This window comes from Schistocerca serialis, chromosome 4, assembly GCF_023864345.2.
Source record: "Schistocerca serialis cubense isolate TAMUIC-IGC-003099 chromosome 4, iqSchSeri2.2, whole genome shotgun sequence".
NCBI classification, from domain to species: domain Eukaryota; kingdom Metazoa; phylum Arthropoda; class Insecta; order Orthoptera; family Acrididae; genus Schistocerca; species Schistocerca serialis.
Window position 1 is genome coordinate 370,243,664 of NC_064641.1, and position 16,320 is coordinate 370,259,983.

General features: G+C 43.6%; 1 protein-coding gene across 1 annotated transcript in view; it reads right to left on the minus strand.

The window, feature by feature from the left end:
- Positions 1 to 976: 976 nt before the first annotated feature.
- The window catches only part of LOC126474472 (membrane-bound alkaline phosphatase-like), a 75,890-nt gene continuing 60,546 nt past the window's right edge, over positions 977 to 16,320 (minus strand). The window contains exons 6-8 of the mRNA XM_050101945.1: positions 15,428 to 15,619; positions 9,534 to 9,638; positions 977 to 1,245 (exon numbers count right to left, since the gene is read on the minus strand). Of these exons, the coding sequence (XP_049957902.1) occupies positions 977 to 1,245; positions 9,534 to 9,638; positions 15,428 to 15,619 (566 nt within the window). The remainder of the gene's footprint in view (positions 1,246 to 9,533; positions 9,639 to 15,427; positions 15,620 to 16,320) is intronic.

The following is a 16,320-nucleotide window of genomic DNA, read 5'->3' on the forward strand; positions in this document are numbered from 1 at the left end:
CACAGATTTGAACATTTGAACATGCATGTAAGGTCCAGATTAAACACGCGTTAGAGCCATATTATGGAACTTGTCGATCAGCTTTTGCGAGTGAGATATTGGCGCGGATAGGAATTAGGAGCGAGTACCTTCAACGAATTTGTTTTTCAGCTGAGGCTGGTTTCCACGTAGCAGGTAAAGTTAACAAGCATAATGTGAGGATATTGGTTTCAGATAGTCCGCACTGTGCCTTAGATCACGTTAGGGATCTCCTAAAATGAATGTGTGGTGTGGCTTAGTGCACAACGGAGTCACAGATACGTCTTTTATTTTTTGCTGAAAATTTCAGTAACCACTAACAGCTATTTGGATATGCAGCAGCAGTTTGCGGAACTGCGACTGAGAGACTTGTAGCCTGGTGTGATTTTACAACAAGACGGTGCGTTACCGCATTCGGTATTGAATGTTAGAAAGTTTCATAACGAAAGATTTTCTGACAGGTGGATTGGGCGTTATGGTCTCACTGCTTGGACTGCAAGATTACACGACGTAGGAGCTTTAGATTTCTTTGGCTGGGGCAGCGTGATGGATAATGTTTACTATACACGAGTACATGATATGGACGCATGAAGAATAATAATAACAGATTCTGATGCTGCTAGTGCTCAAGGAATATTGTCAAATGTGAGGCGTGAAATCGAATATCGATTAGATCTTGTTCGAGCAATAAACGGCGCAAATGTTGAGGTTTATTGACAACGTAACAAAAATTGGTCATCTATTTTTTACTTGTGACAAACGACAAACTTGTAAGTTCTGTGTCTTTTTTGCAAACTGAATAATGCTAACTTTAAGAACACTTTAGGCCCACCCTGTAGTTCAAATCAACCATCTTGTGCTGTCCTGCGGAACCATACCGTAGGACACACGAAGTTTATTTCTTAATTCTGTTGTAGACTTTAGGTATACGCCTAGATGTAAGAGTGCATACCTCTCCCTAGCGTCTCCCGACCAGGTAGGCGACGACAGCCGAGACAACAACAGAGAAGACGGTGGCACGATGGACAGCAGAGTCGCTGCTGTCGCAGGCCTTGGGTCCGTCGCCGACGCAGAGGGCGAACGCCATTGCGTGCGGGATGTAGTTCTGCTCGTGGACGCCCACGAACAGGTGTCCCCAGGGCCCGCGCGCCAACACCGCCACGTCGTCCCCTCCGTGCGTCTCTGAACTCACCGGCTGCGCCGAAGGGTGCTGGAAGTTGGGGGCGCCTGCAGGCAGAGGCGGGGCAGAGAGTAAACACCCTCACTACTGATTGTTCCACTGGTGCTGCCCGTGTTTCAGCGAAAATAGTCTTAGATGAATGTCGCCTTACTGTACAGGATTATTGCTAAGAACACTACTGGTCATTTAATTGCTACACGAAGAAAAAATGCAGATGATAAACGGGAATTCATTAGACAAATATAATATACTAGGACTGACATGTGATTACATTTTCACGCAATTTGGGTGCATAGATCCTGAGAAATCAGTACCCAGAACAACCACTTCTGGCCGTAATAACAGCCGTGATACGCCTGGGTATTGAGTCAAACAGAGCTTGGAAGGCGTGTACAGGTGCAGCTGCCCATGCAGCTTCAACACGATACCACAGTTCATCAAGAGTAGTAACTGGCGTATTGTGACGAGCCACTTGCTCGGCCACCATTGACCAGACGTTTTCAGTTGGTAAGAGGTCTGGAGAATGTGCTGGCCAGGGCAGCAGTCGAACGTTTTCTGTATCCAGAAAGGCCCGTAAAGGACCTGCAATATGCGGTCGTGCATTATCCTGCTGAAATGTAGGGTTTCGCAGGGATCGAATGAAGGGTAGAGCCACGTGTCGTACCACGTATGAAATATAACGTCCCCTGTTCAAAGTGCCGTCAGTGCGAACAAGAAGCGACGAACAAGAGATGACCGAGACGTGTAACCAATGGCACCCCATACCATCACGCCGGGTGATACACGGATGCGACCATCATGATGCTCTAAACAAAACCTGGATTCATCCGAAAAAATGACGTTTTGCCATTCGTGCACCCAGGCGATGACGAATACACGCTTCCAACGTGAGTTCACCGCGATGTCGACAAACACGGATGCGACCATCATGATGCTGTAAACAGAAGCTGTATTCATCCGAAAAAATTACGTTTGGCCATTCGTCCACCCAGGTTCGTCGTTGAGTACACCATCGCAGGCGCTCCTGTCTGTGATGCAGCGTCAAGGGTAACCGCAGCCATGGTCTCCGACCTGATAGTCCATGCTGTTGCAAACGTCGTCCAACTGTTCGTGCAGATGGTTGTTGTCTTGCAAACGGTCCCATCTGTTGACTCAGGGATCGAGACGTGGCTGCACGATCCGTTACAGCCATGCGCATAAGATGCCTGTCATCTCAACTGCTAGTGATACGAGGCCGTTGGGATCCAGCACGGCATTCCGTATTGCCCTCCTGAACCCACCGATTCCATATGCTGCTAACAGTCATTGGATCTCGATGAACGAGAGCAGCAATGTCACAATACGATAAACCGCAATCGCGATAGGCTACAATCCGACCTTTATCAAAGTCCGAAACGTGAAGGTACGCATTTCTCCTCCTCACACGAGGCATCACAACAACGTTTCACCAGGCAACGCCGGTCAACTGCTCTTTGTGTATGAGAAATCAGTTGCAAATTTTCCTCATGTCAGCATGTTGTTGGTGTCGCCACCGGCGCCAACCTTGTGTGAATGCTCTGTAAAGCTAATCATTTGCATATCACAACATCTTCCTGTCTGTTAAATTTTGCGTCTGTAGCAAGTCATCTTTGTGGTGTAACAATTTTAATCGCCACTAGTGTATTTTACATTAACAACTGCCAAGTAAAATTTTTATCTTACAGTTTAAGTGACTAATCCTGTGCACGAAAAAAATTGCCTGGCTTTTCAGTGTTCTTTCAATGGGCTTCATGGCTTGGTGTGTGCTGTATTTCCGCTAAGGCGAATGAGAATGACACTGTGAAACGTAATAACTCGGTTTAGAGATGAGGGAGGACCTATTAAATGTCTTTAATATTAGTTGCTAATTATATGAAAATGGGTCGGTGTAAGGAGCACCTACCTGTTCTTTAACCCAAATTAAGTTCCTTTTAGTGGGAGGTAAGTATTGGAGTGTGTTGCATGGTGTAATGCTCGCTCGATTGTGCAGTTAACGGTTGGCAATCATGGAATTTCGGTATAGTTCGCTGGAAAAATGCGATTAAACTCGTCTCCAACTGCAGGCTCTCGATATAGCCACACAATTACCTGCTAGTGTGAACAGTGCCACAAACTTTTTATCCTTACCCACAAACACTTCATCTTCCAATCTCAAAATATCCACACGGGCACTGTAATACAGGTTTAGGTTCACATAAGCCAGTGTAGTCTTTTATTAGTATTAGGATGAATCAAAATGTTTCATTTCGAGAGCCATACTAACCCCTTGTCTGAGCTCAGCACAGCCCTGAGGTAGGTGACTTGCATTACTGGCCGAAACGTCGAACAATTTTATACGCTGACAATGCCGTCAACAGCCCAGAAGAATTTTATTGACCATTGTCTAAATGCCGATGCTTATGTAGCCTCATCGGAGTCACGATGGGTTGTATATACGCTGCAGCAACATCCCCAAACGTAAACTCCTGATCGCGTCTTATATCTTCAATTATAATCCGGAAATCACAATATAAGGTTTGAATAATTACGGTGGGAATTTGTTAGCTCTAGTTTACACACATATAACTTCTACCATGAGCTATACATAGTCCCGATATTTCATGTCTTCGTAAGAGAATCCGTAACGGACGAGCAGAGACCACAATACGCATCGCCCGCAACAGATCACTACTTCACATAAAATAGGAACTCTGGTGAACAGAAAGCTCGTACCCAGTAGTATAAATTGATATGATATTGAATTCTCCACTATCGATATCTACATCTACATCCACACCGTTCCTCTGCAAATACACAATTCAGGTCGTGGCAGAGGGTTCATGGAACCACAGTCAAGCCATTTCTGTACCGTTCCACTCTATAATGGCGGAATAACAAGCACTTAAATCTGACAATGCGAGCTCGGATCTCTTATGTTATTATGATGATCTTTCTCCCTATGTTGATGGACGCGAACGAAATATTTTTCCAATCAAAGAAGACAGTTGGTGATTGAAATTTCATGAAAAGATCGAGCCGCAACGAAAATCGCCTTTGGTTCAATGATTGGAACCCCAGCCCATATATGATGTCCGTGGCACTCTCTCCTCTATGCGTCGATAATACAGACGAGCTGCCCTTCTTTCAACTTTCTCAGTGTCCTCCGACAGTGCCGTCTGATGCGGACCACACATCGCACAGCAGTACTCCAGAAAAGAGCGGGCAAACGTGGTGTAAACAGTATCTATTGCAGACATGTGGCACTTTCTTAGTATTTTTCCAATTAATCGCAGTCTTTGCTTTGCTTTCCCCACAACACTTTCTGTGAGATCGTTCCAAATTAAGTTATTCATAGTTTTAATGACGAAGTGTTTAGTTGAGTTTTGCAGTCTTTAGATTTGTGTGATTTATGTAACCGAAATGTAGAGGACTTATTTTGCTGCTCCAGTGGATGACTTCACGCTTTCGTGCTTCTTATATGTTACTACCGCCAAACGTTCTTTCTTTTTAAGCTTGATCGTTCGTTCACCACAAGTTCAATGGATATGCCGACTTCTATGTCACTCATGAACCATCTAAGCCCTCATGTTAAAGTGAGATACGCCCAAACTTATCCTGCTCAAGGAAAACGGACAAACTTGGTATAACCTTATGGTGACATCTATGTTTGTTTCATACTCAGTGTCAAGCCTATCAGATCTCGGATACCACTCACTAATGCTGCAGTAGGAGCGAACAAGACGAACCAATCTAGCAAAGAATAAAGCGAATGGAAAGCTGAGATTTATTAACATAGGACGAATGTTAATCAAAAATTAAAGAATATTATGTTTGCGGTTTCTACCTGGGAACGTCCCATACGTATTCAATGTGCAAAATAAACACAGTTCGCATTAAGGCTAGCGTTGGGGTCGCCTCTGTGTACTAAACGGATCGTAATCCATTAACAGATGGGTTCCTATCCATGCAAGTGGCATGCATCGTCTATTAAACAGCGGAAAGAAAGGACGGTCATTTGAGGCTTGTAGGTTTAGAAAGTTCTGTAGAATGAACACAGAACCCGACTGGCGTGGAAAGGCTAGAGTTTCGTTAGATAAAATCTCAATTCACAAGAAAAGCATAAAAGTCTGTGAACCAAGATTTCCTACACCATTGGACACTGGATGCTTTTGCGCACTGCAATCATCGTACTAAGTTTGAATCGAAAAGGCTATATTCAGACGCAAAGCCAATTTGAGTGTCAACAACCACTCTCTACCCCTGAAAGCGCTGATGCCATGAAGATATACCGCGTCCAAAACCCTGCATGACCCGACTTGAAACTAGTTCTTTATGTACATTCACCAGCTCGGAGAATTAATTTTGCTTCACGACCATTTCCTCCGTAGTTCCCTTCACAACAGCCTACCAAATGCTCGTTGACAGCATTCAGCAAACGCAACCCTTAGAGTCATTATTTTGGAGAGATTTCAGTGACCAATCCGCAGCCGCCGTCGGAAAACATGATGCTTTGACACAATTAGGGCCTGAGAGAAAGCATAGGTCTCCTTCCCGATCATCTTCCAGAACCACCAAAAAAATTCTCAAACATTCTGTCTTCTACAACAAAATGTCAGCCAGTGACATGTCTGGCGTTTAAAATAGGAAGAAACCCTCACTTCCGCCGCTGAAGTTTCACCACGAATTCCCCGAACTTGGCACGTAGGACACTCAGGAATGTGCAGGTTAATGGCCTACTCGTTTATTTAGAAGGTCCTTCTAGCTATTGGCCAGAGAAACCCTATAGAAACTCCCCCTATCTTCCAGCAGAAAGATAGAGAAGAAGCCTGCTCTAGCACACTGGTGAGTCACAGCATACATTTAGTGCACGGTTTGTTATATGCACAGACTAAAGGCTGGTGATCACACACAGCGATATAGGGAATGGAAATTAAAGAACATGTCCAAGAGAACATATTTTCTCGGCATTGCTACGACCAGATCGTTCACGAATGAGAAAGGACAAACAATATAGTCCTTTGGCAAATTACAAATTGACAGATTCAACAAAGAAGTACGAGATTATCGTACGTCTTTCAACTGGACTTTTTAGAACATCAGTATTTAAAACGTCACTCACTGTGATCTACCCATCTAATCTCCAGCATTCTTCTGTAGTACCACATTTCGAAAGCTTCTATTCTCTTCTTGTCCAAACTATTTATCGTCCATATTTCACTTCCATACATGGCTACACTCCATACAAATACTTTCAGAAACGGCTTCCTGACACTTAAATCTATACTCGATGTTAACAAATTTCTTAAATCTTAGTATTAGCTCTACTCTTGGGTTGCATTGATTACCCTGTAGTTAATCGCCCATAAATCGTCGAAAAACACTGACACACACACACACACACACACACACACACACACACACACACACACACACGCTCTCGGATAGATATGTCTCCTTTACTGAAGATAATTTCTGTATTTCTTTCTGCGGTCTCAGTGTCGTTTAACAGACACTTAGAACTATAAAATAGGGAATGTTAAGTACTTGTTAGTACAAATACGAAACCCTTCCACCTGCCTTGGCGAATGGTTGCCTGAGGTCTCAGGAGAACTCTAATTTCGATGGAAGTTGTAAAATAAAGATTCCATATAGTGTTTCATTTATATTGCCTCATAGATTTGAGATGCCTTGTGAAGAAAAGAAAATTTTTATTAAATTACACGAGTGAAGGTTTGAAACTGGTTTATAATAAAGCAAAGTCATATTTTCAGTACCACCATGCACTTCGGTTGTGAGTGCTTTGTTCACAAAATCCTGCGGTTCAAAATTTAAGTTTACGATTCCAGAGAAGAAAGTTAACTACATTGAAGCCAGGCTGAGGAGGAAGAATATTGGCTAGAGTAAGGCAGAGCTGAAGGGGAGGAAAGAAGGTACTAGAAAAACTCTGTTGGACAGTTCCCTGACTCCGCTAAAGAATGTCATCACAGGAATCTTTAAAATTAATGATTTTGTTTATTTCGTAAGTAAGAGTAGCTAAGTAATGCAACATTTCATAGTATTACGTAAATTAATTTTATGGTACTTAAATAAATTTTCTTTCCGTATTGCAGATACCACATTGCACCTGATCCGTGGAATACGACAGATGTAGTGTTCCATTGCCCCAAATGCAGAACAAGAAGCTAACATTAATAGGTGGACATAAAGGAGTAACTACGTTAGTTATCCAAAATGAGGAGAGGTCTGGAAATATTTAGGTTGCGTAGAGAAGTTAACCTGAACAGGGACAGTGACGTAAGAGTACCGAGAGCAGTAGTCCATACTGTGAGATGAAATTCGGCGTGGGTGAAAATTTTTAATTAAAACGACTGTGGTTGTCCTCTGGTTGGGTAGAGCGATGCATTTTGCTGATGTAGACTGAAGTTTAAATCAAAATAGCAAGAACCTCTGAAAACGACTTATTTTCATTTTAATAATCGTGAAAGAAGTGGAAGAAATGGAAGAGGATGTAGATGAATATAAAATGGGAGATATGATACTGCGTGAAGAGTTTGATAGAGCACTGAAAGACCTAAGTCGAAACAAGGCCCCGTGAGTAGACAACATTCCATTAGAACTACTGACAGCCGTGGGAGAGCAAGTCCTGACAAAACTCTACCATCTGGTGAGCAAGATGTATGAGACAGGAGAAATACCCTCAGACTTCAAGAAGAATATAATAATTCCAATCCCAAAGACAGCAGGCGTTGACAGATGTGAAAATTACCGAACTATCAGTTTAATAAGTAACAGCTGCAAAATACTAACGTGAACTCCTTACAGTCGAATGGAAAAATTGGTAGAAGCCGATCTCGGGGAAGATCAGTTTGGATTCCGTAGAAATATGGGAACACGTGAGGCAGTACTGACCCTACCACTTATTTTAGAAGCTAGATTAAGAAAAGGCAAACCTAAGTTTCTAGCATTTGTAGACTCAGAGAAAGCTTTTGACTATGTTGACTGGAATATTCTGTTTCAAATTCAGAAGGTGACGGGGGTAAAATACAGGGAGCGAAAGGCAATTTACAATTTGTACAGAAACCAAATGGCAGTTATAAGAGTCGAGGGGCATGAAAGGGAAGAAGTGGTTGGGAAGGGAGTGAGACAGGGTTGTAACCTCTCCCCTATGCTATTCAATCTGTATATTGAGCAAGCAGTAAAGGAAACAGAAGAAAAGTTCGGAGTAGGTATTAAAATCCATGGAGAAGAAATAAAAACTTTGAGGTTCGCCGATGACATTGCAATTCTGTCAGAGACAGCAAAGGACTTGGAAAAGCTGTTGAACGGAATGGACAGTGTGTTGAAAGGAGGATATAAGATGAACATCAACAAAAGGAAAACGAGGATAATGGAATGTAGTCGAATTAAGTCGGGTGATGCTGAGGGAATTAGATTGGGAAATGAGACACTTAAAGTAGTGAAGGAGTTTAGCTATTTGGGGAGCAAAATAACTGATGATGGTCGAAGTAGAGAGGATGTCAATGGCAAGAAAGCGTTTCTGAAGAAGAGAAATTTGTTAACATCGAGTATAGATTTAAGTGTCAGGAAGTCGTTTCTGAAAGTATTTGTATGGAGTGTAGCCATGTATGGAAGTGAAATATGGACGATAAATAGTTTGGACAAGAAGAGAATAGAAGCTTTCGAAATGTGGTACTACAGAAGAATGCTGGAGATTAGATGGGTAGATCACATAACTAACGAGGAGGTACTGAATAGGATTGGGGAGAAGAGGAGTTTGTGGCACAACTTGACTAGAAGAAGGGATCGGTTGGTAGGACATGTTCTGAGGCATCAAGGAATCACCAATTTAGTATTGGAGGGCAGCGTGGAGGGTACAAATCGTAGAGGTAGACCAGGAGTTGAATACACTAAACAGATTCTGAAAGATGTGGGCTGCAGTATGTTCTTGGAGATGAAGAAGCTTGCACAGGATAGAGTAGCATGGAGAGCTCCATCAAACCAGTCTCAGGACTGAAGACCACAACAACAACCAACAACAACAGTAATAATAGTAGTGAAAGGGAGTCCTTAACTATGTAATAAATGATATTTAAAAGTATCAGTTTCCTAAAATATTTGATGGCTTGTCAAGTGTAACTTACGTAAATCAGGTCATCTGTGCGCTAAATAGATGGTTAGGTATGTGGGTTACTAGACGTATAACAGAAGAGTGTACTTCAGCATGCGTCCTCATAATGCATGTGGCATTGTGCACTCAAGATATTCTGTATGTTCCCTTATTTGTGACGCTGTAGTTCTAATAGGACTTATTTCTTCCTACCCTTCTGTAGATACTTACTGGTGTTGTCTTTCTCAGTAATATTCCGGCCCTCTTCGTAGCTTGGGCCGTTTGCGTAGTTGACAGTCATGCGGGTAATCTTGTTATCGTCCAGATCCGCAATGCCTGCAACACGAAAATGCGGATCAAAATGCAAACCAATATTTATGGGTATAACTATAGTCTATAACATAATTAATCTTTTGTTACGTAACATCAAGAGAATTTTTATGGTTTGTGCTATCTGTTGTTCCCCTAAAACTCTTCATGTTACCAGTGAACATGAAAGCTTCCCTCAAAATCTTTTCTATATCTTCAGATATGCAGGTTAATTTTGAAAAATGATGAGAACCGTAAGACGGTTGTTTGATCCACAGTATTTTATTGGGTACACAACAGTTTTTTGAATAATTGCAGTTCCATAATACACTCCTGGAAATGGAAAAAAGAACACATTGACACCGGTGTGTCAAACCCACCATACTTGCTCCAGACACTGCGAGAGGGCTGTACAAGCAATGATCACACGCACGGCACAGCGGACACACCAGGAACCGCGGTGTTGGCCGTCGAATGGCGCTAGCTGCGCAGCATTTGTGCACCGCCGCCGTCAGTGTCAGCCAGTTTGCCGTGGCATACGGAGCTCCATCGCAGTCTTTAACACTGGTAGCATGCCGCGACAGCGTGGACGTGAACCGTATGTACAGTTGACGGACTTTGAGCGAGGGCGTATAGTGGGCATGTGGGAGGCCGGGTGGACGTACCGCCGAATTGCTCAACACGTGGGGCGTGAGGTCTCCACAGTACATCGATGTTGTCGCCAGTGGTCGGCGGAAGGTGCACGTGCCCGTCGACCTGGGACCGGACCGCAGCGACGCACGGATGCACGCCAAGACCGTAGGATCCTACGCAGTGCCGTAGGGGACCGCACTGCCACTTCCCAGCAAATTAGGGACACTGTTGCTCCTGGGGTATCGGCGAGGACCATTCGCAACCGTCTCCATGAAGCTGGGCTACGGTCCCGCACACCGTTAGGCCGTCTTCCACTCACGCCCCAACATCGTGCAGCCCGCCTCCAGTGGTGTCGCGACAGGCGTGAATGGAGGGACGAATGGAGACGTGTCGTCTTCAGCGATGAGAGTCGCTTCTGCCTTGGTGCCAATGATGGTCGTATGCGTGTTTGGCGCCGTGCAGGTGAGCGCCACAATCAGGACTGCATACGACCGAGGCACACAGGGCCAACACCCGGCATCGTGGTGTGGGGAGCGATCTCCTACACTGGCCGTACACCACTGGTGATCGTCGAGGGGACACTGAATAGTGCACGGTACATCCAAACCGTCATCGAACCCATCGTTCTACCATTCCTAGACCGGCAAGGGAACTTGCTGTTCCAACAGGACAATGCACGTCCGCATGTATCCCGTGCCACCCAACGTGCTCTAGAAGGTGTAAGTCAACTACCCTGGCCAGCAAGATCTCCGGATCTGTCCCCCATTGAGCATGTTTGGGACTGGATGAAGCGTCGTCTCACGCGGTCTGCACGTCCAGCACGAACGCTGGTCCAACTGAGGCGCCAGGTGGAAATGGCATGGCCAGCCGTTCCACGGGACTACATCCAGCATCTCTACGATCGCCTCCATGGGAGAATAGTAGCCTGCATTGCTGCGAAAGGTGGATATACATTGTACTAGTGCCGACATTGTGCATGCTCTGTTGCCTGTGTCTATGTGCCTGTGGTTCTGTCAGTGTGATCATGTGATGTATCTGACCCCAGGAATGTGTCAATAAAGTTTCCCCTTCCTGGGACAATCAATTCACGGTGTTCTTATTTCAATTTCCAGGAGTGTATGTTGTAACAAATAAAATCATTTAATCGTCTGAGGTAATCCTAACTGCAGTTTTGTCATGGAACCAAAATTTCCGTGTCAAAAGACTCTTTTCAACGCACTGTTCATTCCATTCGATTGCTCTTCCAAGTCCCTTGACGATTCTGACAGAATTATAATTTCATCAGGAAAGGTTTAATTTCTCTACTCTGAACTTCAATTCTCTTTCCAGATATCTTCGTGAATGTCATTAGAACGTGCTCATTGTACAGATTAATAATATCGGGGATAGGCTACAACGCTGTCGCATGCCCCTATTAACTTCTGCTTTCCTTTCGTGTCCCACGACTCCTAGAATGACGGGGTTGATTTTGTGTAAATTATGAAAACCTTTTCGCTCTCTGGATTTTATAGATACTTCCTTCAGAATATCAAAGAGAGTAGCGCAGAATACACTGTCAATATCATTCACTTCACCTACAAATATCATAATCGTAGGTTTGTCATTCGTCAACCTATCCTTCTTCGCTCATGGGTAGGGAAAGGTAGTACAGGCTACTCTTGAGATTGACAATTACACGTGGTCTCCACATGCCCGTATCACTTGGGTATCCCCGCCCACAGGTGCAGAGCCAGGGTGGTATCATGTTTATACACTTCTCAGGTGCCTGACTGCCGATGGGCAGGTACTATAGTTCAATTCAAGAACGATGGCGATTCCCACAGGTCGAGGCACAGGCGGAGACTGCAGTGTTGCTGGTTCCCAGCGACACGTGTTTGTGCTTGAAGAACCTGTGTATTCTTCAAATTGTGTTTCTCGCACGCTTGTGTAGAATTTGTCGCTTATCACCACCGTCATCGATGACTGCTCGTAACAAATGGAAATAGGGACTGATGACCTTAGCAGTTAAGTCCCACAATATTTAACACACATTTTTGAACAAATGGAAAAAAAATTCGCTGAACAGGACGCTACGGTCACTCATAAAGCGCGCCTTGGCTACGCTACTGCAGCGGAGTGCTGAAAGCACCACTGGATGCTCACTGGTTGTCAGAGAATGCATGACGTAAGCGCGCAGAAGAAGCGTAAACTCGACGGTCACCGTTTGTGACTCCTTCTATACAGGGTTAAAATTATTGAAAAAGACAAACCAAAAAATGTGCAATAATAGCTGTGCACAACAGTTTTCGAAGAAGGAAAGTTCACAACGACAGATAGTCACACACTAGCGAAAAAAAATGTTTACTACTATGGTGGGCTTCAAAGAGCAAATTTCATTATGCTATAACTTTCCAGCCGTTCATGCCAGCTTAAGCTTCATAATGGCCATTTGAACGAAACTACTAGCGAAGCGAATTGTGCAAAATAAAGGAGAGCTGACCGTTCAACATGAAAAATAAGTTCCTTCAGTTAAAGTAGAAGTTAAAAAATGCCTCCACTGGCTTGCAAAAAGAGGTCACGCTGTTGGGTCATGTTCCGTCTAACACGGTCAAAGACTGGAGAAGTTTCATTAATTCCTACTGCTGCTGGCACTATCTAGGCAATTAAATCCTCTTCTGATTCAACAGGGGTTTTGTAAACAAGGTTGCACGTTTCTCGTCCAGAGGGGTCAAATCAGTGAAACGAATAGGTCATTGTGCAGGACCAGCGCTGCCAATCAACGACTGAAATGTGCCAGTGCCTTGACATGCAGGAACGGCGTGCATTGTCTTGTAGCGAGTGGTACTTCATCCAGTAACTGTAGCAGTGCTCTGACGAGAAAATTCCATTTATGCCTTTTAATGGTATAGGTAGCAGATATGCATCAGTTAAAGGTATTAACATCAGCCCACACATTCAAGTAGAACCGCAACTAATGACCGAGGAAACATAGCATGTGCGTCAACGTCATACAAAAGAAACGAATTGTGGATCTTGATCCCATCATACCTGAACGTAGCTTCATGTAGAAGCAGCGCAGAGGACGGAGTCGTTGATGCATTTGACACTGATTCAGGTACCACTGCAAATACTGTGCTCTTAGTGGATAACCATCTGTTTCCAGATCGAGCACATGCTGATACGTTCCGGGTTATGCGTACTTGCACGATTGCTGAGAGCGGTTAAAAAATAATTTTGACATCGGAGAAAATTTTTGTTGTTGCCCCGTGTAACCTCCCACTATCTGTCGGTATAAATAATTTTCTCCCCATAGAGCTGGAAAAGCCTAGTCTGGTCGTAGGATTAATGTTGTCTGATGCATTCCCACATTTCTCCAAAGACTAAAGTGATTCATTAAGGTAGACTTCCCCCTGCTTCTCCATTCTTCTGTAAACCATTGATGTCAGTACCTTGCAACAATGACATTTTATAGTGAGAGTCCTGTAATATATAATAACTCAGTTGTTTGGAAGTATTTTCTACTATTAAAGTGTAATATGTAGCCTCATAGGGAAGTGAAACATGGATGATAAACAGTTCAGAGAAGAGGAGAACAGTACATTTCATATGAGGTGCTATCGGAGGAAGCTGACAAGGGAACCTCCCCATCGCACCCCCCTCAGATTAAGTTGTAAGTTGGCACAGTGGATAGGCCTTGAAAAACTGAACACATATAAATCGAGAAAACAGGAAGAAGTTGTGTGGAACTACGAAAAAATAAGCAAAATTTACAAACTAAGTAGTCCATTTGCAAGATAGGTCACATCAAGAATAAGATGAGCTCACGAGCGCCGTGGTCTCGTGATTAGCGTGAGCAGCTGCTGAGCGGAAAGTCCTAGGTTCAAGTCTTACCTCGAGTGAAAGTTTACTTTCTTCATTTTCGCGAAGTTATGACCTGTCCGTTCGTCCATTGACGTCTCTGTTCACTGTAATAAGTTTAGTGTGTGTGTTTAGCGACCGCTCCGCAAAACCGTGCAATTAGTAGACGAAAGGACGTGCTTCTCAAATGGGAACATTTGAACGCAAGGTCATAGGTCAACCGATTCCTCCACAGGAAAATACGTATGATATATTCTATACGACATTGGTGACGGCATGTGCGTCACATGATAGGAATATGTTGTCGACCCACCTAACTTGTACACTTGGCGAATGAGGAAAAACATTCTTCTAACTTGCCCGATTTAGGTTTTCTTGTGGATGTGATAATCACTCCCAAAAAAGTGATGAAAACATAACAGTTTGCTACATAAACTGCAACAAATGAATGCAACAGTTTCACAGTCGCACAGTTTTTCCTGTGCTCTGACAAAACATATGTTTTTAACGTTTTTAAATTTTTCCGTTTAGGTGTAGCGTCCACATAATACGGCGCAGTTGCCTCGCATCGGACCGACGGACGGACAGATAATAATTGTTTGAAAATAAAAAATTAAACTTTTTACTCGAGGGAAGACTTGAACCAAGGACCTCTCGTTCCACGGCTGCTCACACTAACCACGGGACCACAGCGCTCCTGCGCTCACATTACCCTTGATGTTGCCTATCTTGCGCATGGGCTACTCAGTGTGTATATTTTGCATATTTTTTTCATAGTCCCACACAACTTCTTCCTTTTTTCTCGATTGATCTGTGTTCAGTTTTTCAAGGCCTATCCACTGTACCAACTTATAACTAAATCTGAGGGGGGGTGCGATGGGGAGGTTCCCTTGTGGGTAATGAATAATCAGTTCAGATAACGGAAATGAAGGTACTGAATCAAATTTGAGAAGAAAGAATTTTATGGCACAATTTGATTGGACACATGGTGAGACGTTAATGAATCACACTGGATAACTGAGTAAAGTGTTTAGGAGGGAGATGGGGATACTAATTGTAGAGGGAGACTTGAATAGAGTAAGCAGGTTCAGAAGGATGTAGATTGCAGTAGCCATGCTAAGAGGAAGACGCTTGCACACGGTAGATTAGTTGGGCTAGTTTTCGGATTGTAGACCAAAACGACAACACAAACAAAACTCTGTAGGTACTAAATTTTAAAATGAAATTGAAACTGCTACTTCAGTCATTGATGTAAGAAAGTTGGAAACATATGAGATAAACCGATAGAAACACAAACAGAAAGGTATGTGAGTGCTTATATTCACGGGCAGTGATGGAAGCTTTACCGAGGATGTTGTTGCCACGCGCTGGGTATCCGCTGACACTCATCGTGTGGGCGTGGTCGGCCGTCACCACGATGAGCGTGTCGGCCTCGTTGGTCATGTCGACCGCCAGCTGGACCGCCTCGGACATCTCGATGGTCTCGTCCAGCGCCTTGTGCACCCAGTTATGATGGTGCCCCATGTCGATACGCGCACCTGCAGGCAATCACAGCTAGCATAGCGTCGCGTGTCTCTCCATCACAGTTTCAGCAGAGAAGTACTGTAGATAGCAGGATGCAACAAGAGGAAATGTCTGAAAAGTGTCCTCTGTAAACCTAAAATAATTGTCATCACACTGCCCGTGGATAAAGAATATGAGCATACTTCCGAAAAGTTAACGAAGAGCTAACATCTCTTAGACTTTATTCCATGAATTACCAACATAGGAAGTGTTGAAGAATATACACGGTGGGTTTTATCAAGTCTTTCAAATAGGAAAAGACACTGATACTGATTCTTCGTTTTGATCGCTTCAGGCAATCTGGTCCCCAATACGTGAGTTTCTCGAAGAGCTATAACAGTTCTTTGACGTGAATGAATAACTATTTGATGTTAGCTGCGTGCGTGTGTGTGTGCGTGTGTGTTTATCGACATTCTGTCCACTGTATAACTCTTTAGAAGTGATGTGTCCATATCATTGCACAAAACGATTAAAGGATGAGGAAATATTATTAGTATTATTATTTGTTTCCTTTCTCAGACGTTATGTCTGGTTAAAAATGGAAAGTGACGCGGACCTTGATCAAGCGTGACTTCCTTTTAACTGTGCGGTATATGTTAAATTGCATTTAGGAACTTTCGGGTAACTGAACATGTATCAATAATTACAGATTTCTGTAGTTGTATATATACATTTG